General features: G+C 38.7%; 1 protein-coding gene across 1 annotated transcript in view; it reads left to right on the forward strand.

Annotated features, from left to right (window-relative positions):
- The window catches only part of PIGK (phosphatidylinositol glycan anchor biosynthesis class K), a 120,859-nt gene extending 94,835 nt beyond the window's left edge, over positions 1–26,024 (forward strand). The window contains exon 11 of the mRNA XM_063137268.1: positions 24,561–26,024. Coding sequence (XP_062993338.1) covers positions 24,561–24,677 — 117 coding nt within the window. The 3' untranslated portion in view covers positions 24,678–26,024. The remainder of the gene's footprint in view (positions 1–24,560) is intronic.
- Positions 26,025–26,863: the final 839 nt, after the last annotated feature.

A 26,863-nucleotide genomic window follows, 5' to 3' on the forward strand; every position in this document is an offset into this window, starting at 1 on the left:
GTGCTTGATGTTTCTAACTCTCTTGTAAACCATTCTGTGGAACCATGATGGATGAAAGAATGATAGTAGTTTAAATGAATACATTGTAAAACTGCATAAAATGTGTAAATGAGAACAGGTCATATGACTAAGTGATGGTACAAAACAGGCCTCAGGATCTTATTTATTGGAAAAATACTAGGATAATTGCAGGATATATGAATGGTTATTTTTATTTGCTTAATGTTTGGGTTTTATTCAAATTGTTTTTAGGATTGAGCCAGTTGGGCAGAAAGCTGAGGTAAAAAAATTAGAATGAACATTTGCCAGAAAACATACTTGCTTGTAAAACATATTTGTTTCTTCTTTTGATTCTTGTGTACTTACAGTTTTACTGCTGTTTTTATTTCAGAATTGTTGGGACTTTTCTGTCCCCTCAACATTTCTATTGCCTTGAAGCCTAATGTTTATTTATTTGCCCAAGAGCAGCAAAATGAAGTCTTTGTCAAAAGTAGGAAATGTCAGTATTCAGACCAATGAGGCTCTGACAGTTCTGTGAATATGGAGTATTGAAGGGGAATTACAACCATGGATGGGTGTGCTCACGTGTGTGTGTGTGTGTGTGTGTGTGTGTGTGTGTGTGTGTGTGAGTAAGAGAGAGAGAGAGAAAGTCTGAGCAAAGTCAGGCAAATACGTTAGCACCTAGTACAGTTTTTTATTTTCTATCTTGCGCAAGTGTGCAGGATAGTCCAGCATACGAATATTCCCCTCTTGTCAATGTCCTTGTCAATTTCATCCCTCCCCCCCAAACTTCTGTGCAACCCAACAAGTCATGGGTTCTCTGGGTGGCTTGTTTCTGGAAAACAAGCCACATTGAAAAATGGTCTGGGTCAACTGTCGTGGCAAGCTATCTGAAACAACCCATGATGACAACCTACCATGGGTTATTATGTCGTGCGAATCAGGTCATTGAATTTCAAAAGAAATTTTGTGTTTATATACAGGGGTTGTAATTAGATGTTTAAGTTGAAAATAAAGCCTACTGCTTCCCCTGAACATGAGTTCATCCTTCATGCCTAATAATGTCTGTAATCAATTGCCTTAGACTCAATCAGCAGTCACTGGTTGAGTTCAGATAATCATGTGGGGAAAAAGAAGCCCCCGTGGCTTCTTAACATGGCTTGGGACCGCAATACCTGATGGAACGCCTCTCCTGACATGAACCTACCTGTACACTGCGCTCAACATCTAAGGTCCTCCTCCGAGTGCCTACTCTGAGAGAAGCTCGGAGGATGGCAACAAGGGAGAGGGCCTTTTCGGTGGTGGCCCCCCGACTGTGGAATGATCTCCCCGATGAGGCTTGCCTGGCACCAACATTGTTATCTTTCAGGCGCCAGGTCAAGACTTTCCTCTTCTCCCAGGCATTTAAAGGCATTGAACGCTAAGTTTGTTTTTTAATGGACCCCAGAATTGTTGTTTTAAATGGCTGCTGCTGTTTTTATACTGTTTTCATGTCTCTGATGGTTTTTAAATTTTGTATATTTTTAATGTTTACTGTTTTTAGCTTTTGTGAACCACCCAGAGAGCTTCGGCTGTGGGGCGGTATATAAATGTAATTAAATAAATAAATAAATCAACATGCTCCCTGGTGCCGTACATGGTGGAGGGTGGCTATTTACCCACCCTACAACCCTTACAAGCCATGGGTTGTGGTGTGGGTAAGAAGTCCTCTGTGCTGCACACTGTGCCAGGTTTGGATGACAAGGCAACCTGTGCGGCGGTCTGGGTAATTATGCAAATGGAAGGCATGTGCAGCACACGCAGGGACAGATGAAGAAACCACAGTGGGTTCTCCCCCCCCCCCCATGATCATCCTAACCCAGCCACTGTCAATCTTAAACCAATTGTAACTTTTTACTTCTTTTGAAGGTATTGGAAGGAAATGCCCACATGCCTTGTTTTATGGATTTGATCAGCATTTGCAATATATATATTCAGTTTTTTAATGTTGAAAATATTGTAACAACTACACATGTGAGTAGGGATAATGTGACTTTGCTTTAACTTACTCCAGTTTTCTAGGGAGTTCAGAAGAGCCAGAGATGTTGGATGCTCTTCCCATCCATCATTCTCAAGTCATGCACTCCCAAGTTATAGTGTTGTCTTTCTTCCAGTTCTGTTGTCTTCATCGGTGCCGAAAAAACTCCAGTGTACATTGAGGATGACAAAGCCAACTCTCTGATGTAGCATGTGCTATAGGCATCGATCAATGTCAGTCACCCGTTGTTACTCTCTCTGTTGAAAGGGCAACTGTATTATTGTTACTAAGGAAAAAGGGAATGCTTGCTTTTGTAAGGTTGAGTATATAGCAATGGTTAGACAGTTAAATTTTCTGTGTACCATTTGAGTCCCTGAGTGCATAACTGCTTTATCTTTTTGTTCAAGATCCTATCAATATGTATTTTTTTTTTAAAAAAACTTTAATTTTCTACAAGGGCTTTGTCCTGACTTCACCTCCGATGACCAATTAATATGGCATCTCATGGTATATATATATTAAAGGGATCTGATAGAAATTCCTGGAAGTCTTGGGGGAAATTGAAGCAACTAAACTTATTTTCAAACTGGCTTAGGCTGCTAATGCATTACCTTAAGAAATGAAAGATGATATTACTTATAGGAGTTATGGATTGGGCTTTATATCCCTTTGCTTTACCTTAGTTTGATGCAAAGATTTTCATATGCTTTCACTTGTGCACACAATTAAATTAACACACCAACTTTTATAAGCAATGGTTAGAGCACTTTCCGCTTCTGAGACTGGTGCCAGTCTAACTGCCTAATGTTGTAGGATTCTACTGATTTCATTGTCTACATTCCAGATCAGCTTCTTCTTTTTTTTATGAACCAAGATGAAGATGTTTCATACAGATATATGTAACTTTTCTCCTGATTTAAGAAGTGGGGGAAGATGCTTAACATTTTCACTGCCAGCTATTTTCCACTTAGAATTCCTCCAACGGCTTTTCTTTGTCTGGAATAACAGATATTGATGCTCATATCTTTCCCCTGCCAGGGGGTAGGGAGAGATCTTGATTTGCTGATGGGAAAGGTTTAAGCACCCCTCCTTGCTACCTCTCAAATTAAATTCATAACTTCCTGAATCTGCTTTTAAATTTAAAAAAGAAAGAAAATAGAAAGTTAAAGCATTTTCATTTAATATCTAGTTCATACCTCAGTTACATCTCCTAAGCTTCTGTTTCCCAAGGCAATCTCCATGATCTTCATTTTCTTTCCTATATCCTATGGGGAGCCATTTTCTTAGCTTCCTTCATTTTAAAGCGAAGGCACAAATTCCCCAGTCCGTTCAAATTGGATTTCTAAGCTTTGCTTTTTAAAAACACACACATTCCTTTTCAGGATTTTGAAATCTTTCAAAAGGCTTTATAATGAAAGGACAGACACCAGATACAGAAGATGTTTGTAGAGATAGATGCTTTAAGAAATGTGTCATTTCAGCTAATTTTTGTATAAAATTTTAAAATCATATTCATTCATTCATTTTTTTAAATTACATTTCTAATCCATCCAATAACAAATGTTCTCTGGCAGATTACAAAGTCTTAAAAATATAGAATACAAAGCAAATATTAAAAGAATACAGTACAATGCAATGCAAAATAACAACACATGAATTGATAAAATAGCCATACATATTTAGAACAAAGTCTCTAAAATGCCTGGGAGAAAAGAAAGTTCTTTGCTAAGTGTCGAAAGATAGGGGAGTTCATTCCGTAAGGGGCATGCCACAACTGAGGGTGCTCTCTTGTCTTGTAGCCAGTTGTCTAGCTTCCTTCAGCAGGGGCATCCGGAGAAGGGCCTGTGACGATGACTTAAAGTTCTAAGCAGGTACATGTGGGAGGAGATGTGTTCCTTTAGATAAACTGATCCCAAGCTGTATAGAGCTTTAAAAGTCAACACCAACACTTTGAATTTGGCTCAGAAATAGACTGGAAGCCAGTGCAGCTGACAAAGCAGTCTGAAAGCCCTTGAGTTTAAAAGTCCACATCAATATTAGGTTTTGTTTTTTTAAGATTGCCTGAGCTGACCTATTCTCCAGCAGAGCTTTATCAATATTTTAAGACTCCCCCACATGGTATTCCCCCCCCCAAATTCTTCATTTTGAATTTAGTTATGACTTATTTAGTTATTTCATCTTTGTACCGCCCAATAGCTGAAGCTCTATGGGTGGTTCACAAAAGTTAAAACTGTTGTTTTTATGCTGTTTTTTATGGTTTGATGGTTTTTAAATTTTGAATACTTTTAATGTTTACCATTTTTAATTGTTGTAAACCACCCAGAGAGCTTCGGCTGTGGGACGGTATATAAATGTAATAAAATAAATAAATAAATAAATAAATAAATAAAATAAGTACAGCATAAAATATAATATGAAAGCTTAAAACCAAAATATAAAACTATACTACAAAAGTACAAACAGAATAAAACTGAGCAGCAATGCAGAGATTTAAAATACAGATTTTAAATCTATAAAATGCAGTGTTATGTTTTTCAAATACGTGTTACAGAAAAGGTTATGTTCTCAGTCACCCACAACTTTAAATCAGAAAAACTGCACCTTGGGCAATACCTGTATTAATTAATAGTGCAATCTTTTGTATATTTACTCAGAAGTAAATCTTACTGTGTTCAGTGGGGCTTACCCCAGGAAAGTGTGTATAAGTTTGCATTCTAAATTGTCAGTATACTATTTATGTGGTCACTTGGGGACAATTCAGTAGATACGCTTCCTAATTTCATAGTACATAAAACATGATTCTACCGCATTTAAAATATGTTCTAGCACTTAACATTCCATGGAGAAATACATTTGTTTGTAACAAATGACATTTCTAGCAGTGACTTGGTTCCACCCCAAAAGCTTAGAGATCCAGTTCTAGAACTTGTTTTCAGTTGTAGGGCTTGGACCTAGAATAAGTGAAATAGTAATTTAAAAAGAAGAGTGCCTCTGAGCATGTCCAAAAAACCTACTGAGATTACTCCGCTCATTCACATACTTTACCTTGATTAGGAGTTAATATTTTGTCAGAAGCTCTGATTTGGGCTCTGCACCTCTTTTCCTAAAAATGAAACAATGCACATCGCTTAAGGAACTGCCAATGCTGTCATGCCTTTGGGGTACCATGCTATGTAGCTAAAGCCCATGACTGGGTTTGGTTGATTGTAGGGGCAAAAGAAGCCATCGTGGCTTTTCCCCCTGCCCCCCCCCAATGTGTGCTATATGTGCAATCACTATTTGCATAATTACTCATGATGTGGCATGGAGTGCCATGTTGTTCAAATCTTGCACGGCGTGCAGCAGGGGTGGCTTCTTTCCCATGCCACAATCTCTGGCACGTGTTGGGTTCAGATGACACGGCAACCTGCATGTCACGTATCCCCTTTCCTCTGGCATTCACACATGGTGGCAAACTGACACATGACATCCAATCAGTGAGACTTCTTTTATTCAGGGAAAGCTCACAGTGAAAAACTTAATGGTTACACACTTCAAAAATACTTAAAGCAGACAGATGGTCAGAAAGCTTTAGGCTCCAAGATAACATACTGTCAAAATACTACTCACTACAATAACAACCTGGTTTCCTGGTTGCCATTTCAATGGTTCCAAAAACAGGTTCCAAACCTGACCAAGTGAGGGGAAAGACTCCTGATATGACCCTTCAGGCAATTACCATGGGGAATCCTTGAAAGGCTTAACAAACCATTCCAAGGGAGCTAGTATAAACATGACCACATGTAACTGAGGGAACATGACCAAAGCTTAAACAAGATCATGGGGTGAGTAAAAATCTCAGGCACAAGAACTCCCGTGCACGTACTTTAGCTTGACCGCAAACACACAATCCACAGCAAATGCGAGTTCAAGCCTATGAAAAACCTCACCGTACTTTTCATGGCAGTCTTTAGAAATCCAAAGTCCAAATAGAAGAGAATCCATGTGCAGAGTACTTTCAAAGTCCTAAACAATGATGGATCCAAACAAGGAAGGATTTCTGGCCACAAGGCTAAAGATGATCCTAGCAAAGGCTCATCACCTTTGCTCCAGCTTATAAAGAGAGGTGTGGGCCTGTTCAAAACTACTTGACAGGCAGGGGCTCGGCCGATAAATCATGCCTGTGTCCAAACAGGGTGGCATTGCTCAGCCCACCATGATGATGCTACAATCTGAGTGTCTCCAACCAGCCCCCCCCCCTTTCTAAGCACTCTATCAGTTCCACACAGAAGTCTTACAGCTCCAAGGTCAAGGGAGGGGGGGATGTAACTATTCCCTTCTATACTTCCCCTGAGAACCCTGACAGAGATAAGCTTGCACAGCATCTGACATTCCAAACTAGCTCTAATTCAAACTACCTATACTACCTGCAAGGCCTCCTATACCTGACACCATTGCATTGTGGTTAATTATGCAAATCACTGGCCTTCCTTCTTCTCACATCAGTCTGTTGGTTTCTGTTCACCACTCTGCTGCTAAGATCATCTTCTTGGCTCGCCGCTCTGACCATGTTACTCCACTTCTGAAATCTCTTCATTGGCTTCCAATTCACTTCAGAATCCAATATAAACTTCTCCTGTTGACCTACAAAGCTTTTCACTGTCTAGCTCCTTCCTCTCTTTCCTCTCTCATCTCACACTATTGCCCCGCTCGTGCTCTTCGCTCCTCTGATGCCATGTTTCTCACCTGCCCAAGGGTCTCTACTTCCCTTGCTCGGCTTCATCCATTTTCTTCTGCTGCCCCTTACGCCTGGAACGCTCTTCCAGAACATTTGAGAACTACAAGTTCAATCGCAGCTTTTAAAGCTCAGCTAAAAACTTTTCTTTTTCCTAAAGCTTTTAAAACTTGATTTTGTTCTGACTCTTATACTGCCTGTTTGGTGCATTCTCTTCCCCTCCTTATTGTTTTATTATGACTTTATTAGAATGTAAGCCTATGCGGCAGGGTCCTGCTATTTATTGTTTTACTCTGTACAGCACCATGTACATTGATGGTGCTATATAAATAATAATAATAATAATAATAATAATAATAATAATAATAATAATAATAATAATGGGTGTGCGGGGATGAGGGAAGAAGCCACAATAGCTTCTTTTGCCTCTGCAATCACCCAATTGTGGCCAGTGTGTATTTCTGACAACCCACCTCCCTCTCCATTCTTTTAAGGACCTATGTTACCGTTATCACGGCTGTTTTAGGTGTGGCTATGTGTAATACTGTTTCCTGGAGCATTGAGGTCTGTATCTTCTTTGCCTTGGCTGTGACAGCACAGTAGAGCAAGACGTTGTAGGTCTTTGTTCTTGTTCTCTGCTGTAATAGAACTTTCCCATTAAGCATATAATTTATTTTTCTCCCATTCATTCTTTGCTCCTCTGAGACTCATTATAGTACATTTGTCTGCATTCATCTGCATTTGTCATTTATTAGCCCAGGCTCTTGCTTAACTGTTCTCGTAGTCTGTGCATCTGTCTGCATTGCTTCTCATTTATTTGGTGTTCCTTCATATTTTGAATCAAAACAGTGAATGCTATTTAGGTCACTCCTGTGAGTCGTTTCCTGTGGGAATATGGGGAATAGGCTTGCTGGTGCATAATAGTATGCAAATAATGTCCTCCTAAATCGCACAGGAATAGATTCCAATATATGTGCAAGTGTTAATGACCGTAATAGCTTTGACAGCATCTTAATATACCATACACGGTTGTAAGCATGGTGTTGGATATATATATATATGTGTGTGTGTATATATATATATATATATATGCCTACCGTAGCTGGGGGCGCAGGAATCCATTTCAAAACATTTCTTTTACACCGAGAATTTAGTATGTCAGCAGCATACTGTACTCTGTACAGAAGTGTTAAAGCCAGCAGTAGGTCTGATTTACCTCACCAGCATTAAGCCACAGGAATAACATTAGGCACCAATAATAAAGCTGAAGATGCCTATCACATTAGCTTAGAACACTTTAGTTGGCTTTTCAGGGGTGTTCTCCCATGCATGGAGAAGAAGATTAAACTTAAAAAAAAAAAATTAATCCACCCGCTATGATGAATTCCATTTTGGATCATGCCAGAAGTTCTCATTGTCATCATCATTGTCTTCTTTTTCTTTTAAAGATGCTCCTTAAAATTGCTTTTTAGAGTTTTTCCCATTTCAAAAAATAAGCTCACTGTTTTTCAGTTTGTAAAGTGTTCCTTTCAGTGGATTTTTCCAAAATTTAATCGTCCTCAAATTTACTCTTATTTCTGCCAGACAAGGATTATACTATATGCAAAGGCCTCTTAGTGATTTAGGCCCTCCATCCAATAAACTTTGCATAAATGAAATGAGTGGATTTGACTCTCTACTTGGATCGTTTAAACTCATGATCCCTCTATTAGGTAGTCTTGATCAGAGATGCAACATTTATTTATAGAAAAACTTAGTTATTTTCCCTCCAAAAAGGATAAAAACAGACGCTAAAATAAAAATAACAATGATCCATTGTTAAAACAAGATTAAAAACATTTACCAGATTGAGAGCAAACAACACAAAGAGCCCAAACAAATAATAAATAAGTTAAATTAAGTAATAACAGTATCAAAAGCTTGTTAAAAAAATGTTTTCAGTTATCTGTGGAACACAAATAGAGAGGGCGATTTGGGCTGGGAATTCCACATACACGGTATAGTCACCAACTGTGGCTCAGAAGTCAATGACACGCACATAAGAGGGCTGCAACAGCTCATTTTAAAGGATGAGCAGATTCATATGGGAGGACATGGTCCTTCATGCTGCTTGGTCCCGATACATAAACCTTGCCCCAAAATGGCTGATGGCGGAGTGGGGGCTAAGATTAAGTTTTGCTTAAGTAAGAGAATGTCAAGCCAATCATGGTAACTGTTTTGACGTAGTATAAAATAGTTGTTCTTAGAAGAATCTTAATTGATGTTAGTTCCCCACCCCACCCACCCCCACAGACACAACCCAACATCAAAACATTAGTTTGGATACACCAGGAGGTTTTCAGACCAAGTAGGTGTGCTAATTAAGTAGTTGACATGTTTCATACCTTTGTGAGCGAATTTGCCTAATGGCCTTGAATAATATGCTACAGAACAGATTTGTCCTATTGTTAATTTCATCTATTTACAGATATCAGTATGAGGCGTACACAAATTAAAAACTATCCCAGTGCTTTTAAAAGTATCTATTGGTTTTAGAAGTGTTATTTCAATTCCCTTCTGCAGTTTCTATTAATCGAGCAGCTCTGTATATAAAAACGTATTTTCTTTAGCTATATAAGCATTTCTCTTTTATGCTAAAGAGAAAATTAAAGTGAATTCCAGGGAAATTAAAGGCTGTTGTTGGTAATGTTTGGAGACCAGAGCATTAATATTATAGGATTAAGATTTTAATATAGGTTTGGTTCAGGTGTAACAAGAAAACCATGGTTTTCCACTTTGTGCACATGTGGGACTCCCACTATGTGACCAGGAATTGGATTTGGTTCCCTCTCCTCTTCTTTCATGTGTCAGAGGAAGAAATTGTACCTTGTGTAACCAGTGTTAAATAATGCACAGTTTCCAAGACATCCAAATTTAGGATGTCCTCCCCCCAAGACCGCCCTCTGATGTCATTTGCTCCCCAGCTGAAGCTTTTCCAAGTAGTGCCTCAGTTGGGGAGTTAGCTTCATCTCCTTTGTCTTCCCTATGCGACATTCCCTGTACATTTCCGAGCCTGATTCAAGGTGCTGTTTTTAACCTATAAAGCCTTACACAGCTTGGGACTGCAATACCTGACAGAACGCCTCTTCCGACATGAACCTACCCGTACACTACGCTCAACATCTAAGGTGCTCCTCCAGGTGCCTACTCCGAGGGAAGCTCTGAGGATGGCAACAAGGGAGAGGGCCTTTTCTGTGGTGGCCACCCAATTATGGAAGGATCTCCCTGATGAGGCCCGCCTGGCGCCAACATTATCTTTTCGGTGCCAGGTTAAGACTTTCCTTTTGTCCCAGACATTTAACAGCATATGTTGAGTTTTAACTGACTCCAAAACTAGCTTTGGTCTGGCTGAGTGTTTAAAAATTGTTTTAAATGTTACCTGTTTTTATGTTTTTATTGTTAAATTTTGTATATTGGTTTTTAATGTTCAGTCTTTTTAATCTAATCTTTTAAATCTTTGTAAACTACCCAGAGAGCTTTGGCTATGAGGCTGTATATAAATGTAATAAATAAGTGCCAGTTGAGAGCACACGTCATCACTCTTTGGCAGTATGAAGGGCTTCAGGTAGGGCAGGGGCCTCTTCTGAGCCCCTGTGGTATGGTCTGGAGGGCCGAAATTGGCCCGCAGTCTAGAGATTCCCCATTCCTGACCTAGACAAAGTTTTGTGATGTTCTAGTTCTTACATGTTTCTCCCCCTTGGATTCATACCTGAGTACCATATACCTATATTGTACACTAATATGTTAAACTTAAACATATTTAGAAATAAAAAATATACCTACATATTTGCACCAAGGGAAATATAAAATATAATTTATTTATTTATTAAATTTATATACCGCCCCACAGCCGAAGCTCTCTGGGCAGTTTACAAAAGTTAAAAACAATGAACATTAAAAAGTATACAAAATTTTAAACCATCAAAACCATAAAAAACAGTATAAAAACAATGGTATCCATTTAAAAACAACAGTTCTGGGGTCTTTTTTAAAAAAATACTTAGCGTTGTTAAATGCTGTTAAATGCCTGTGAGAAGAGAAAAGTCTTGACCTGGCGCCAAAAAGATAACAATGTTGGTGCCAGGGAAGCCTCATCGGGGAGATCATTCCATAATTGGGGGGCCACCACAGAAAAGGCCCTCTCCCATGTTGCCATCCTCGGAGCTTCCCTCAGAGTAGGGATCAGAGATAAGGGAAGGGATCCCCTTATTAGCACTAGCAAATGAACCCCCAGGAAGTGCCACCACAATTTTTTTTTCAGTGGCAGAAGATGTAGGAGGCTCTGTTGGGCCAATAGCAATGTCTTGGTGACTTGCATTTGGCCAGCATTTTTTTGTATCCCTGCTGTAAACAAACAAACAATGCCAATTGCTAAGTTAAACAGAAAATGCCAAATTAAAGAAAATATTTCATTTCATTTAGCCAATTAGGTGACTTTCTATTTAGCATTTCATAGCTGATGTGATAGATGATCATTCTGTTTTCAAGGTCTAGTATTTCCACATTGCCCACCAAGAAAGCCATGTGACTCAATCTTCTCTTTCTAGTTGCGTCCTGCAAAATGTCCAATGTTATTTACAAGCAGAGCATGCTGGTGATAATTATCCCCAGTTGCTAGGTCTTTTGGTATTCACAGTATTCTGGGTCTGAACAGGGGTGATCGTTGCTCTGTGTAAATGATCAATTGTAGTAGTAGAAAAACCTTTAAGAAGTCAGGGGGTTGCTAATATTCTCCACTTTATAAACTGAGAGTAAACCAAAGCAATAAAATATAATTGTTACTTACGAACCCGTATCAATGTCCTGTTGCTCCACCCATACAGTGTGTGTGTGTGTGTTGCTATGTATTTGATTTAAATTTCACCAAGTTAATTGAGGACTGGTTAGAACTGCTGGGTTAGCATTTTACCATTCTGGGTACTATTAGTGAAATGCAAAGTAGCCTGGTTCCAAGTAGTTACACACATTAATCACACTTTAACCATCATGTAATCTTAATGAGATGGTGTGCTGGTGAGTTCTTGTTGTTTATCCTTCCATAGTCTACTGTTAGGCTGTGGCCATGCGACCCACAGGCCCATCGTGACACAGTTGATGAATAGAGAGGAAGAAAGATATTGGCAGACTGCACACCAGGGCTGCTTCCTCTAGCATTGTTTTCCTAAATTATTCAGAAAGGCTGGCATTTTCATCAAATTATTTCTGGTTTTAGAATGAATAGCAAGGAATAAATGGAGACAGCAACAGTTGAGTGTTCGTGTCTTTGTTGTTGAACAGGCAGAACAGTATTGTGAGTTTGTTTATTTGTTGTTTCAACCATCATGGTCATATCAACTTTACCGATACAGTACAGGTAAGCACATAAAAACTACAATGCAAAGAAGTAAAATACAAAAAGGTACTAAAAAGGTTTTCATTAGAAGGTGCCCACAAATATGTAAAAGTTCATTTTAATACAAAGAATTAAAATAAGAGACACTAAGAATTTACATTAAAAGGTCCATAAACTCACAGAACAGTATTGCATTGTTTGTAGCATAAATGTTCCCAAAGTTATGCTATGTTAGCTTCATTGTTTTGGCTTTTTTCTTGGTGTCTTTCTCTTGATCCTGAGGGGACAATGCTTGCTTAAGGAGACAGTTAATTTATACTCCACCAAGTACATAATTGCTAGGCGTTCCTTCTGGTGCTCCTGAGATAGAATCTTTGGTTCCAGACATGAAGAGATGTAAATAGAGTTGGTGGTGATGGGGACTGAACACTATGGAGGAGAGGATGCAAATGATTTTTATTGCCAAGAGGGCTAGAAATGTTCAACACGTGGGCTTTGGAAAAGTGGGACCAAGTATTGAGATTGGAATTGGGGTGACGTGAGAAGAAGGGATATTTCGAAGTTAGAGAAAAGAAACGGGCTGGGTTGTTAGGAGGTGTGCCGAGTATAGGGCGGGTGGAGAAAAGGTGACACCAGGACTTTAAGTACCTTGGCAGCTATATCTATAGAGGTTTTGAAAGAATTTGGTGGGTATTTACTAAAGACTAAGGGATATCATGTTAATGGTTGCTTGTATTTTTTTATTTTATTCATGTTAGTTCCAAAGAAAGATAAGACCCCCAATTTTATTTAGAATAACTATGTGGGCAAAACCAGGTAGCAGTTTGGGAGTTACAGTGCATTCACTAAGCATCTCGAACACTAGTTGTTATATAAATTCAAAGCTCTGTATACCTGGTGTTTATTATTCTGCAGACTTTCTGCATTTAATAGCAGCCATCTAAATTATTCCTTAGCCCCAGTTTTTAATTCTGGAGCGCCCATGTGATGAATGTGTTCTTAGGAATAGTTGTCAGGTATTTCCTGAATGAAGATTTTGACTATGTGTAATGGTCCTGGGTCTGTCCCATGGCATTTTTTTTATCCCACCCTATCTCCTCCTTTGTTTCTTTGTTGGATTGCTTTACCCATTCTCCTCAGAAAAGTAATAGGGTCTGCACATCTCTTTAAGCCATGATGGGTTATATAAGCTACTCAAAGTACATATGTGATACTTTGGGAGGTTGCAGAGTACACTGGTGGGGGAAGGGCTAGGGTAGGGTTGGGCAGCAAGCGCAATCTGTTGCTAGGCAGATCTCAGAAACAGATCTGCTGGCTGGAGCAGAGCAACAGCAGCAGTTTTGATTGCTCTTGCCAAGTGACTCTGTAGCCAATCTTTAAACCACTCTTTAAGCCAGTGTGGGGCGACAGACAACAGGATAAGCCATAATGGTTTAAATAAACCTCACTGCATGCCATGGCTTATTAGAGTTGCTTATTTTGGCTAAATAAGCCACCGCAGTGGTTGAGGACACTGCTCACAGATGGCATGATAAACCATCATGGCTTATTCATAAAAAACCCAACCTTGGCTTATTGTAATGAGCCAACCCAGTCGTAATGTTTGAGTCATACAGACTAATCCGTAACCAAGATGCATGAGTTTACTTAGAATAGTATAATGTTCAGCTCAAAGTGTGAAGAAGGATCTTTCCATTTCTAACTCTTTAGATCTATTAAGATGTTCTTTATGTCTCTAGAAGTGAAGTTTTATAAAGACAGAATATTGATTACGATTCCAAACTCTAAAGTGTAGCCTCATGGGTATTGAACACCTGCCATACGTGCATGTGTGAATTCATTATATATCAGTATCTACTTGTGGGATATCCCAAAGAATGGCTAGTAGGAAATTCAATAGTTTACTAAATCATTCCTTTGTTGTTGTTTTTAATTAAAGTAAACTTTATTAATATTTATGCAAAGGTGACACATGGTACCAAAATATTTGGACTGTGCTGTTCGTCTTAGTGACATTCAGAGATAAAATAGGCGGGCTTTGCTCTCAGTATTAATTCTATAAACTTCTCCAGAAAGGTTAATAGCCACTTTATTTGATGCTATGGTGGAGGTACTGTTTTATTCTCAGAATTCTGATTTGAGTTTATAATGTGGATCCTAAAAATCTTTGTCATTTTGATTGATACCATTTTTCTAGGAGGGAGTTGATGGCATGTGTTTTTCTCATCATGTTTGTGGAGAGTCTTGTATATTTATAAGACTGAAAACAGCACACTGCCAAAGGGAGATTGCATCTACGCTGCAGTCTGTTTACTGCCCCTACATCCATTGTATAATCAGAGATTCAGATTTAGCATGAATGTTCATCGTATTCCTGGTATACTGCATTTGTATATAACATCTCAAAAACTCCATAATATGAGGTAATGCTTCCTGCCATAAGGGTTGCAATAATTTGGGTTGGCTTTATATAATAATTTCTCATTGTGAAAACATCACAAGACGACTCTCATTGTCCTCCTGAAAAGCTTTCTTTCAGGTGTCATCACATATTGGGCCTGTTCAGATGACACGCTAAGCCAAGGTTAGGCCGCTAGCCCTTATGCAGGAAATGGTTAGTGAGTGTGTTTAAACCATGGTTGTGCTTTTTATATTGTATTTGTGTTTTTAGATGGTTGGTTGTTTTTTATGCTCTTCATGGTTTTAATTTTTGTGAACTGCCTAGAGAGCTTCGGCTATTGGGCGGTATAAAAATGTAATAAATAAATAAATAAATAAATAAATAAAATGTAGACACCATGCTTAGGAATGGTTCACATGAAATGCTAAACCATAATATTTAGCTCAAAATGCGTATCCACCATGGCTTAGCGTGTCGTCTGAACAGGATCATTATGAGACATAGTTAACCATGGTTTGAAAGTTGACAGTAAATGCAACATTACCTAACCATGAAGAGCTAATCACACTAGGTACAGCTGTAAAATGCTTCACTTATGCTGGAGGCATAGCTGTGTCCAAAAAGATGGTTCGTGGATGGAGTTCCAGCTGCCCCAACTGTGCTTGGCCAAGGGAAACCGAGTCCAGAAAAATTCAACTTATAGCCCTGGTGGCAAGTTGCTCCCATGTAAAGGGATCAGCCATACCACAAGCTGGCTTAGCCTAGAGCTGGGATCCCTTGTATAGCACCTGCAAGCAGAATAACACCCAAGAAGATCTCTCCGGGTGCCTACGCAAAGCCCCTCCGCACTTTGGAAGTGGGAGGGGAGCAATCTCAGCTTTATAACATACATAGAGGTGAGAGAGGAAGTAAGGAGAACATTCTTCTTTCCCACTTCCTTTCCCAACTCTGTGTACTTTTCCTGGCTAAGACGAGCAACCAAGCAGAAAGCGAAGTAACCACAAAGAAAAGTGCCTTGTACATATGTGTTAAAAGAAAGACAGTAAATGGTAAGCTTATTGGGAGGGGACGAAGAGTAAACAACCTACCAGGTGGAAAAAGGGAAAGGAAAGAGCAGAACATATCTGTGTTTTCCTTTCTTCCCCTCTAGGGGTGTGTGAGTGTGTGTGTGTGTGTGTGTGTGTGTGTGTAGAGGTGCCCCGCTTTCTCAGTGCTACCTCTCCTTTCTCTTGGCCTGTTTTTCCTCCTTTCCTATATTTAAGAGATCCTCCCCAGGTGTGGATCGGTTCTGTGATATCATCTGCCCCAAAATCTCTGTGTGTGGTTTCTCCCCCAACTCTCTGATTGTGACAAATGAAATCTTTTGCTCTTCCTTATAGCACATGTCTCTGAACAAAGAACAAACCTAGGCATGTCAGACATCTGTAGGTACGAAAGTTAGTACATACTCCCAAATAGGGCTGATTCCTACCTGTTAAATAGGTATATGCAGGAATCATCTGAAAGGCGCATGATCAAGGTAAGTTCAGGCTATTGGTCGTTCATTTTCAATTTTCAGTCTCTCCCTTAGGCTTAAAAACTTCTCTAGAAATATCTGAGATTGTTAAATCTTCCTTTTTTCTTCAAGGGACTGGTGAAGTGTCTAAACTAGACTCTTCCTTGCTGCACAGTCCAAGGTTTGCACCACCCCCGCCACCCCGTCCAAGCTGCTTTGATAAGTTATCCTTAGGAATTGGGTCCTTGATAAATAAGATCTTAGCTAATTATTTCTGTGTTTTATTTTAAAAGCAACTGACCATCTCCGAAGCTTTCTCTGCTTGATTCTTAAATAGATATATGCCCTTGTAAACTGAAATTGATTTTTGCATGGTCTGGATTGGCCTTACCTAGATCACTTGGTGCATTCTACAATCTACCATGGTGCTACAGAGATTAAAGTTGCTCTGGGAGCTTCTCCATAGCTCCCAGACTTTCCAAGCTAGACTTTCCAAAACTTGTGCCCCCCAGATGTTTTAGACTACAACTCCCATCATCCCTGACCATTGACCATGCGGGCTGGAGCTGTTATAAATTTCTGTCTAAAACATCTGGAGAGTTCCAGGTTGGGGAAGACTGCTATAAGCACTAATGGATTCCCATGTGTTCAGGCTTAGTGTCATTATTAATCACGTAGGTGGCGGCAGCCCTTCTTCTCAAATATGCAGTAAAGGGTAACTTGCAGGCTGGCCTACTTTGCATGGTTGGAAGAGCAGACTCTGGTTTGACCTAGTATTTTTTCTATCTCCGCCCTGGATCTGCGTGTGTATATGTACTTCCCCGCCCCCAACATCTCTCTTTGGATCTGTATGTATATGTCTCCCTCTGCTCTGTGTGTTTATTTATTTATTATTTATTTAATTTATTTTATTACATTTATATACCACCTCACAGCCGAAGCTCTCTGGGTGGTTTACAACAATTAAAAATGGTAATCATTAAAAGTATACAACATTTAAAAATTTAAAGTTTGTGTGGGTCCCCACCCCCTGCTCTCTCTGGGGAAAAATTAAGCGTCACCCTTTCCCCTCTTCTCTCTCCTCCACCTATTATGAAATTATCTCAGGACTTCACCTGTAGATATTTTATTGCACTATCGCAATTCACAAGCGAAAGGCACATTCCCCCACTCAAAAAGTATTTTCATTGAAACTTTTCCCCTTGATTTTCTATGGCCAGTATCCAATGCTGTTGCAACGCTAGCAAAAATGACCAAACTGGAAACTAGCCAAAATTTGCATTTCTGGAAAGGGGAAGTCAGTAGCGCTCATGGAAGGGTGCTGGGCTGACTTGTTTCAGAAGTGCAAATTTTGGCTAGTTTCCAAGGCTGTACTAGCAAGTACTAGTCCCCGGTTGCACTAACGTTATTTTCTGCAAGTGCATTGCGTTTTGTGGTTGCAGACTGCCAGCACTGTATACTGCACTATGTGTAATATTGTATTTGTTTGTAACATAGCAATATATGTAATATATTTGTGAAATGTGACTTTATTTTCTCCCTGACAACACAAGCAGTTCCTTACCATCACCCCACCCCAAAAGAAAGAATCAAACAAAAATCCTGACACATGTCAAGCAACATATTATGGTAAAATATGCAAGCTTACAATTTGTGTGGTTTTTGGGTCATGAGGGGAAAAAAATAATTCCAACTATCTGCTAATAACTTAATCCTCTTTCATATTCATAGTAAGATTAAAGTCCTAACAGAATTCCAGCATAAAAGATGCCTGTTAATCTATGAAACAATTTGGAGCGTTTTTGTCTAATCCCTCCATTTCTGCTTATTAACGAAATGTCATAAAGACTGATGCTCAACAGTCCTTCACCAGTAACAAAGCTCTGGCAGATGTGCTGGAAAGAATTTCCTTGCTATATTGAAAACAAATAGTGGGCACGATCCAGATCATTTTAAGCTCCTCTGCTTTCCCTGAGAAAGTTTCATGTCCGTGCTTAACTTTCCAATTTATTTCAATGGATTTAAATGTGGTTTTAAAACCATTCTACAATGTGATATTATGTTACAATTGATTTTAATTTGAAATTTAATTCATGCAAACAATTTCTCTAAAGCTCCATAGTACCTTCTCAGTATTTCTAAATCTGCTCTGGTAACTACTGCATTATGGTTGACACATGCAGTATTCAGTCATGATAAATCATTTATGTTATAGTTGGGAATTTAATTTATAAGCTGAGGCATTTTTAACTTTCATCAGACGAACACAATGTGTATCATTGTGTTCAGTAAAGGAGAAGTGCACTGATTCAGCATTTCAAATTAACGTAATGGTCTTGTATTTAACAAGTTTTATAAGATGAATTATCCAAATGGCCCAAACACATCAAAGCTACATAGATTTGTTTGCATGAATTATTATTATTTATTATTATTGCATTTGTATACTGCCCCATAGCTGAAGCTCTCTGGGCGGTTCACATAAGATAAAAACACTTAAAAACAATATACAAAAATTAAAAACCACAAAAACATGCAATATGCACATACATTAATCAAGATATTTTCACAGTACTTCATTGATAAGGGGTTATGTGGAAGGCATGGAGTTTTGATTAGATAGCCAATGATGAGAGATACAAAAGTTCAGTGTTCTAATATTACTTCCAGTAGTTCTAATTTGACCACATACAAATCTTGATGTTTGGCATAGCGCATCTTATAAATATATTGTAATATTGTAGTCATATATATAGACAAGTGAAACTTGTTGCTTCTGTTTTTGGAATAGTTTGGATATGGTGTATTTTACTCAAATGCCCATTAGAACTTTTGGTTCATAATTCTAGAGTCTAGCAGTGCAATCCTATACATGACTATTCAGAACTTAATCCTACTGAGTCCAGTGGGATTTACTCCCAGCTTATTGGGTATATAGGATTTCAGACTAAATGAATCTGAGCATACCTGGGCCTAGTGAGCAGCATCGGTCAATCATAGTATTGTTTCGTAGGGGAGTATGTTTCTTGATCCATGGTAGAGTCCAGTAACCATCGCTCCCCTCCACAGGAACCCCTCAAATACAACTGAGGAATTCATGGCAGGCAGATTCCAGTTATTTCCAGAGCTTGGATGCAACTCCAATCCTATAACCGTTTATGAGGTTACTCTAGTGTGACTTTCAGAGTGATATGTGCTAAATTAGCAGGTCTTTGAAGTAAGTCTTTTAGGTGTTGTTAGCTCTATGCTTCATGGCTTAAATCTAGAGTGAGTATTCATCCCCCACCTAACCTTAAGAATTAAGATTTATTTTAGCAGGTTGGCCTTTTTCTGTGCTGATAAACTGTGGCCCCGTTCAGAAGACACCTTAAACCATGGTGGTTAAGGCTTTTTTGTTAAAAAAAAGAAGAAGAAGCCTTAAACCACTGTGGTTTAAGGTGTCTTCTGAACGGGGCCTGTGACTATGAAACAGGTTTAGACCCAGCTTTTTATCAGTCCTGGCCTCAAGGTCTATGTCTTAAGAACTGTATCAGTGTCACTTTTGAATGATCATGCAGAAGAGTAATAGGTTGCCATGGATCTCAAGATTCATGTTTTATAGTTACAGCACTTCGTTCAACATTGTAAGGACTTGTACAATACTAGCATATGTGACCTTTTAGTGTGACTCAGCAGAGCTACTGTACAGTAAATAGTTGGGACAAATCAAAGTAAGTCCCATTGATTGCAGTGAGAGAGTCAAGCATATGCTAGACTAGATTGTGCCCTAACGATTATAGAAGCAATTGTTATTGCTTCTTATATTGGGTTGCCTTAGCATAACTATATGGATCTTATATGATAATTGTTCTCATAAAATCTAAATACAGAATTTTAACCCCTATATTTTTAGTCCATTTTAAAGCTATGTCTGTTGAGTTAATGGGAATAAAATCTGAAGGACTGGCACCTTATTAATTTTCTAGCATAGCATTTCTGCCTGTGAAGTTTGAATGCAAAGGGCTGTAATCTAAACTTTTATCCTAAATTGCTACTTTTTAAAAAAATAAAGTTACATGCTTAATTGCTGCTGCATCTCTAAGCATGTTTTCTTTATCATTCTTTTTCACACAATGCATTTTACTCTAGTAACAACATGTGCTATGTGCTTTATGAAAAGCACTCACTGGAAATCTTGGACATTTTCCATTGGGATCCCTACAGACCCATCCAATTTGAAAATACTGTTTTATCCTCTCCTTAATTACAATAAGCAGAGCAGGGTTCTGTTAACTGTTTTGAAGTTCCACAGAATAATGATTCTATCCCAACTATAAAGAGTATGACAGAAAACTATTCACAGTTGGAAGCCAGCTGTTGCTTAGCTACCTAGCTTTTTAATTCAGAATCTCCTCCAATTTAATAATAACCAGCCCTTAAGCTGCTAAATGTATTCGTTCATGATGCATTGTACCATTTTGTGCATGCTTTTTCACCTGTTAACATCAATTATAGTGGGACAAAGGGTGCATTTACTAAGGGGTTAATATGTGGTGTAAATCCAAGATCTATAAAAAAAACCTGCATTCAAACCCCAGTAAAGTTGTAACAATTCCATGCCAGTGGAATTGCCAGGCAGAAAATTAGTTGGAAGAAACCATGAACCTTGTTTAGCTGGTGTCATTGGGCCTATTTATCCTGAGGTGCAGCTGCCTCAGTTTATCTTGTTTGCCACAAGGCATTTTCATTAGAAAACAAGAGCGTTTGGCCATTGTACTTTAGCATAGAGGCTGACATATCATTGCTTGGCAGGGAAATTGTGCATCCAGGAAAATAAGGACATAACTATTACAGCTGTGGATAGGATGCAATGGTGCTCTTGCATGGTGGGGGGGAGCAGAGGTGCTGCCCAACTCAGTTCAAAGCGCCCAGAGGTGCTGAACCCAGCAAGGCAGAGTATGTACAAGAAAGCAGTGTCAAGGCAAGTCTCACCTCAGTTCACATTAAGCCTAGTCCACTCATGTGGATGATCAGGACAAGAAAGATCTTGACCGATCAAGTTCCATTGTGCCAGGTTAGGTTAGGTCAGGTCAGGTTTGGTTTGTTGAATAGCAAGGCAACTTCAGACTAGGCAGGATCTTTCAGGACCTTGGAGAGCTCCAAGTTAGCTGAGAGTCTGTCAAGGAGATGCTGTTGCCTGATTTTATAGCTGCTGGCTCCTATCCAGTGGGGTGGTTAGGGATGTTGCAAGCATCTGAGTAGGTCTGAGAGGTCTGGCGGACTTCCCCGCATCCCCACCCTGGACCCGCAAATAGAGCTTCTAAGATCAAATTTTGGGTGTTATGCAAAGTTATGTAGTTCCCAAATCCCTCCAGCTCTATAATGGGATCACACTTTCAAAATCATTTCTCTGAATAATCTACTGTATTAAAAAATACAGTAGATTGCACTCCCCTCAAACCTGCAGCCCCTTCACAGAATTAATCTCTTCCCCCCTCAAAAAAGTGATGGAATATTGTAGTATTGGAATAAAGGTTTGGAGCAGATGGACTAACTAGCCTCTCTGCTGTAGAGTAATAAACATATCCCTAGAAGTATGCAACCACCCAAAAGGTTTACTCTCCAAATATATTATATCTAGTCCCTGTAAACACACACACACACACCTCCCTTTCTTCTGTTCACTGCCCTATCAGGAGCTTTGTGACTTTTAGGTAAATAAAGCCCTTCCTACAGCAATGCAGTCCCTCTTCCCCAAGCATACTTACCACTTTCCTATTACTCTCCAGTATTCTCCTGAAGCAAAACCATTGAGGCCCAAACAGGCTTTACTTTAAATCTGTATCTAGGACTCTGTCTAGGACTTTTGTTCAGTTTTACTCGAGAGCAGATGCAGGTCCTCCAATTTGGATCTTAAAATCCCCCTTATCCCCCTGGTTAGGGTCCTGATCTGAATCAGACCCCCTGCATCTACTCTCTTGTGAAAATGAAGACATTGTACCTGCTAGACTCAGATTTGAAGTAATGCCTGTTTTATTTATTTACTTACTTATTTATTTATTTATTTATTACATTTTTATACTGCCCAATAGCCGAAGCTCTCTGGGCGGTTCACAAAAATTAAAACCATAATAAAACAACCAACAGGTTAAAAGCACAAATACAAAATACAGTATAAAAAGCACAACCAGGATAAAACCACACAGCAAAATTAAAATAAGATTAAAATACAGAGTTAAAACAGTAAAATTTAAATTTAAGTTAAAATTAAGTGTTAAAATACTGAGAGAATAAAAAGGTCTTCAGCTGGCGACGAAAGGAGTACAGTGTAGGCGCCAGGCGGACCTCTCTGGGGAGCTCATTCCACAGCCGGGGTGCCACAGCGGAGAAAGCCTTCCTCCTATTGTCCCTAACAGAGCATTGGAGCCAAGAATGCTGGAGGGTTAGGACCCCAGTAGGCAGCTAATGGATGAAAATGAAGACTTCCCCAGAGGGCATCCCTTCTGAAGGAGGGGAAGAATGAAGGGAGAATGAGTGGCAACTTCAGAGAAAGTAAGTCATGTGCCTTTATTTATTAAAATGCTTGGATCTTGCCTTTGTGCTGAAGATTCGATAATTAAAAAAGGCAGATTAAAATAATCACATAAGCAGCAAAGCGCTACTACAACCACCAAAGAAAGGAAATGTTCAGCACAATCCATTCTCAGGAGGCTCCAGACCTCTTCTGCCACACTGTACCTTCCCAGTAGCACTTGCTATAGGCCTGCATTTAATGTTCACACTGTAAATCTCTAATCCCCGATATCGAGGCATGTGTCTTTCTTAGAAGGCAGTGCATTCACCTCTTCCAACTATTTTGTTGTTGTTGTTGCTTTAGCTCCCCCCGTCCAATAATGTATCCAGTGCATTTAAAAGCTGTACTGTTCAGCTTTGAGCAGATTACTTGCATGCTCTTGAATTCAAATATAAAAAGCCTTCCTTTTGCCAAGGCCTCCCTTGGAATTTCAGCAGCCAAGGGAGGGAGGGAATCTTTGGTGTGTAGTATGACAAGATGTAAAACTTTCCACCCAAGTTACCTTATAAATATTTATTCTGATAAATTTCTTTAAAGAAATTAAATTATGGGTTCTATAGAAAAATAGAAGAGAAAGGCTTTTAGTGTCACTGGCTGCAAATTGGTGTCATTTGTCTAGGAGGGTCAGGTGCCACTTTGTGGTAAGGATTTGTCTGAGATCCAAGTGAAGAAAGATTGATAGTGTGAAGAGATTGATGAAAAGAGCAATGCAATATGCATATGAATTTCTAGGTTAATTAGGAAAATTTAAACCAGAAAGTTTCCATTGTGTGAAATAGTGTGAAGTAGGAGCTGTTACTTTCAGTACCAGGTTGTGCTGGCAGACTTGTATATTTTGTCTTGATTCCTTGAGATATTTTAGTGGGAAATGAGTGCTTGTGAATACCAATAAGGAGAATGATTGGTGCTGCATACGTTTTATTGTTAATGAGAGTCGCTCAGCCATTTTTAAGGTGAATATACATTGCTGTTGTCGTCGGCTTTGTTCTCATTAATGTAAACCGCAAGCTATCTGCATTTTTCACTGCTTGAAATACTTTTTTTTTTTTGTACAAAAAAATAAAAAACCCAGCACAATTCATTTCATTGAATCTCCTGCAAAAGTTCCATTTTCTGTTCCCTGAACAGATTTGTAACGGGTTTGAAATACTATCTGAGGTTATGAACTATTATCATTTGTAGACTCTTTGTCAAATATATAGTAGTAGAAGAAAGTTACAAATTTCGTTTTGCTCTCTGTGGAATTCTTTGCAAAGCAAAAGATTTGCTTAATCTTCCATAAACCAAATAGACAACTGTACTTATTTTGCATCTTCCTCACTGTTAAGAAAGAATACAACAACCAGTGTGGTGTAGTGCTTAGAGTGTTAAACTAGGACTGAGGAGCCTAGGACCTAATCCTTGCTTGGCTATGAACTCTCTGAGTAACCTGAGTAACTTTAGGCCATTTAACGACTCTCAGTCTACCTCACAGGCTTATTATGAGGATAAGATGAAAGGAGGATCTTGAGCTACTTCAAGGAAAGGTGGGACATAAATGATATAAATAAGTAATAAGTTTTACTTCTCACATCTGAAAGGGAGCATTTGAGGAAATGTGAGAAAGTGCCCATATTATTTGGGAATAAGATGCCCAAGATGTAAAAAAAAAAAAAAAAACTTTTGAGTTCACTGAGCTGTAAGAATGAAATAATGTTTTTAAACAGGTAATATAAGTTTTTGGCACTTGAAAAAAGAAAATTATAATTAAAGCTGTTGGTTCATCAGAACTGTTGTGTCAACCTGGCCATAAAGTATTGCTACATTACAATATACTTTGGCTGCAATCCTACACGTACTTTCTAGGGAGCAAATCCCATTGGACACTGGGATTTACTTCTGAATAAACATGTACAGGATTGCACTGTTCATCTTTTTTTTGGTGGAAGCACAAAGACTTCCTCTCATGAAGTTTTTAGTAAGTCTGAAGTAGCAAATATTAATTATTATTTTAATTTATCACTTTACAGAAACCAAAACAGAAGGACTGGCATCCTCCCGGAGGTTTTATTTTAGGACTCTGGGCACTCATCATCATGGTCTTCTTTAAAACCTATGGAATCAAACACATGAAACATATATTTTAGAACTTCAGAGCAACCAAGATGGTTGCACTTGCATGGAAAATACCACTCGTATGGATAAAAGAGTATTGAAGTCTGCTGCCTGGAAGTTCTTTTGTTGTTTTTCTTCTCCTCCACTCAAATTCTAATTGTGATCTCTACACCTTTTATTTCACATTTTATCTTGTTTAAGTATTCAGAATGCAATTTCATAAAAGTTCAGAGACTGTACACACGGAGTTCCCTGCCCAAATTAGAATTCCTTCCCCTTCCTCCTGTAAAATGGGCAACCCAATGCAACATATGAATGGACACCCCAAAGCGTAGAAACAGGATTTCAGTAACAAATGTCTGAAGTCTACTGCAAAGAGAAAACCTGCTATGTCCAGTATACAAGAGAGCAGCAATGATGTTACTGCCTTGAATATGCATTGCAGAACAGATTATAAGTCTTAGAATTCTTGGCTGTGCTGTTCACCCTTTGAAGTCAAGTGTTCCTCGCCCTTCCTTCCTTGAAAACATGATTAGCACCTTCAGAACTGACATTCCTGACCAATTTCAAAAGAGAGGATCCTTGTGTGCCGAAACAGGTGCATAACCTACAACTTCATGAAAAGGACTCAGGCTGGAATATTTATATTGTACTTAACTACCTCTGGATCACTTTGCATGAGTGAACAGATGGGCTCAGAGGAACCCCTAAATATTCTATTAAAGTCTTTTTGGATGTTTAAACATCTTCTGAGTTGCAAGAACAATAACGTTTTTCTCTATTAATTCTTATAAAATACTTGCCCCATCACTGAAATGAAGGTCTAGACAAATATGCAGAACCTTATTTAAGATGTCACTTCATCAATATAAACTTAAGTCACTTTACAGACTTTTGCCGTGACATATTGAACACTTGCTCAACAGAAACAAAAATACTTTAGGGATTATTGATTTCCACTGTTAAATACAGCCCTTTAGATCAATCCTTTTACCTAGGGCAATTCTGCTTCTTGGATTCCATGAATCATTCGAAGCAAAAACAACAACCGGTCCAAACAATGACCTCCCTGAATCTGCTCGATGAGTGAACCCACTGACCGTTAGAAAATATGGCTGTGTATTCAGCAGAAGATAAATGTTCTTAGAATTTCCCAAATCACATTATGTCCTTCAGTTTGGTAAATGAGATTTGCCGTGCATTAATACATGGCTGTGTGCGTAGAAGAACATGTTAATAGCCGTTATGGAATAAATTCCATTAAGTCTTTGTACTTGAAACCTGAGCTGTACTTTTCGTTGTGTGTATTATTTATTTGTTTTTGATGGTTCTTGAATAACTAAACTTGGTAACAGCAAAAATAAAAATGTGGATGAGAATGGTTTGCTTCAGAATATTTTTGGAGGGCCATAATAAGCCCTGTTACATAAGTGATGACGTTTATATGGAAGATTACCACATAGTATGCAATTTGTATAGCTGCAGGTTTTTAGTTCTTGTTCTTAGGGCACAATAGTTAGGATGTTAGATAAAAAGCAATACATCCGAGGTGTTTTGATACAATAAGCCCTTCAGGTAACTGTAATATACTTCTGCACGCAAGTGGTGTTCCTTTTCCAAAAGCACAAGAATTTGGTAAGTATGCTATACTGTTATGTGGAATGAAATTGACACGTACAGAGTAGTCTTCATTTCAGACATTGATTTTTTACCTCTGTATGTTTATATGATGCTGTAGAGGGGAGTGGGTGAGTTGTGTGGATAAAGCCGGACTTCTAAAGCTAAGTTCTGTTTATGAAGAACCAAAGATTTTGACATGGAGTCCTTTCGCTGAAAGCCTCTTCTCCTCACGGAAGATTTTTTTTTCTTATCTAGAGGAAGAACACTGCTTGATCTGATATTGGGAAGTGAGGAGATAGCCCTTTTCTGTTTCTTGCTGATCTATAAATCTATGGTTCTTGAAAATCGATTCTTGGCCAGAAAAACATTCATAAACTGATACTGTAATCTAATTATTGTGCATGCAACTAGAGAGGTCTAGATCCACAATAAGTATAAAATAGTCTTTAATATCTTTAGGTATGTGAGAAAATGGTAAGCAAGATTGTTCTTTTTAGAGGTAAATGCACTTGCAACTAATAATGGGCAGACATGAGCCCTATTCAGGTGTTCTAATGCTTGTTATAATAAACATGCAAAGAAGAGGAGCACCCTAATC

Source organism: Elgaria multicarinata, chromosome 1, assembly GCF_023053635.1.
Source record: "Elgaria multicarinata webbii isolate HBS135686 ecotype San Diego chromosome 1, rElgMul1.1.pri, whole genome shotgun sequence".
Taxonomy (NCBI): Eukaryota; Metazoa; Chordata; class Lepidosauria; order Squamata; family Anguidae; genus Elgaria; species Elgaria multicarinata.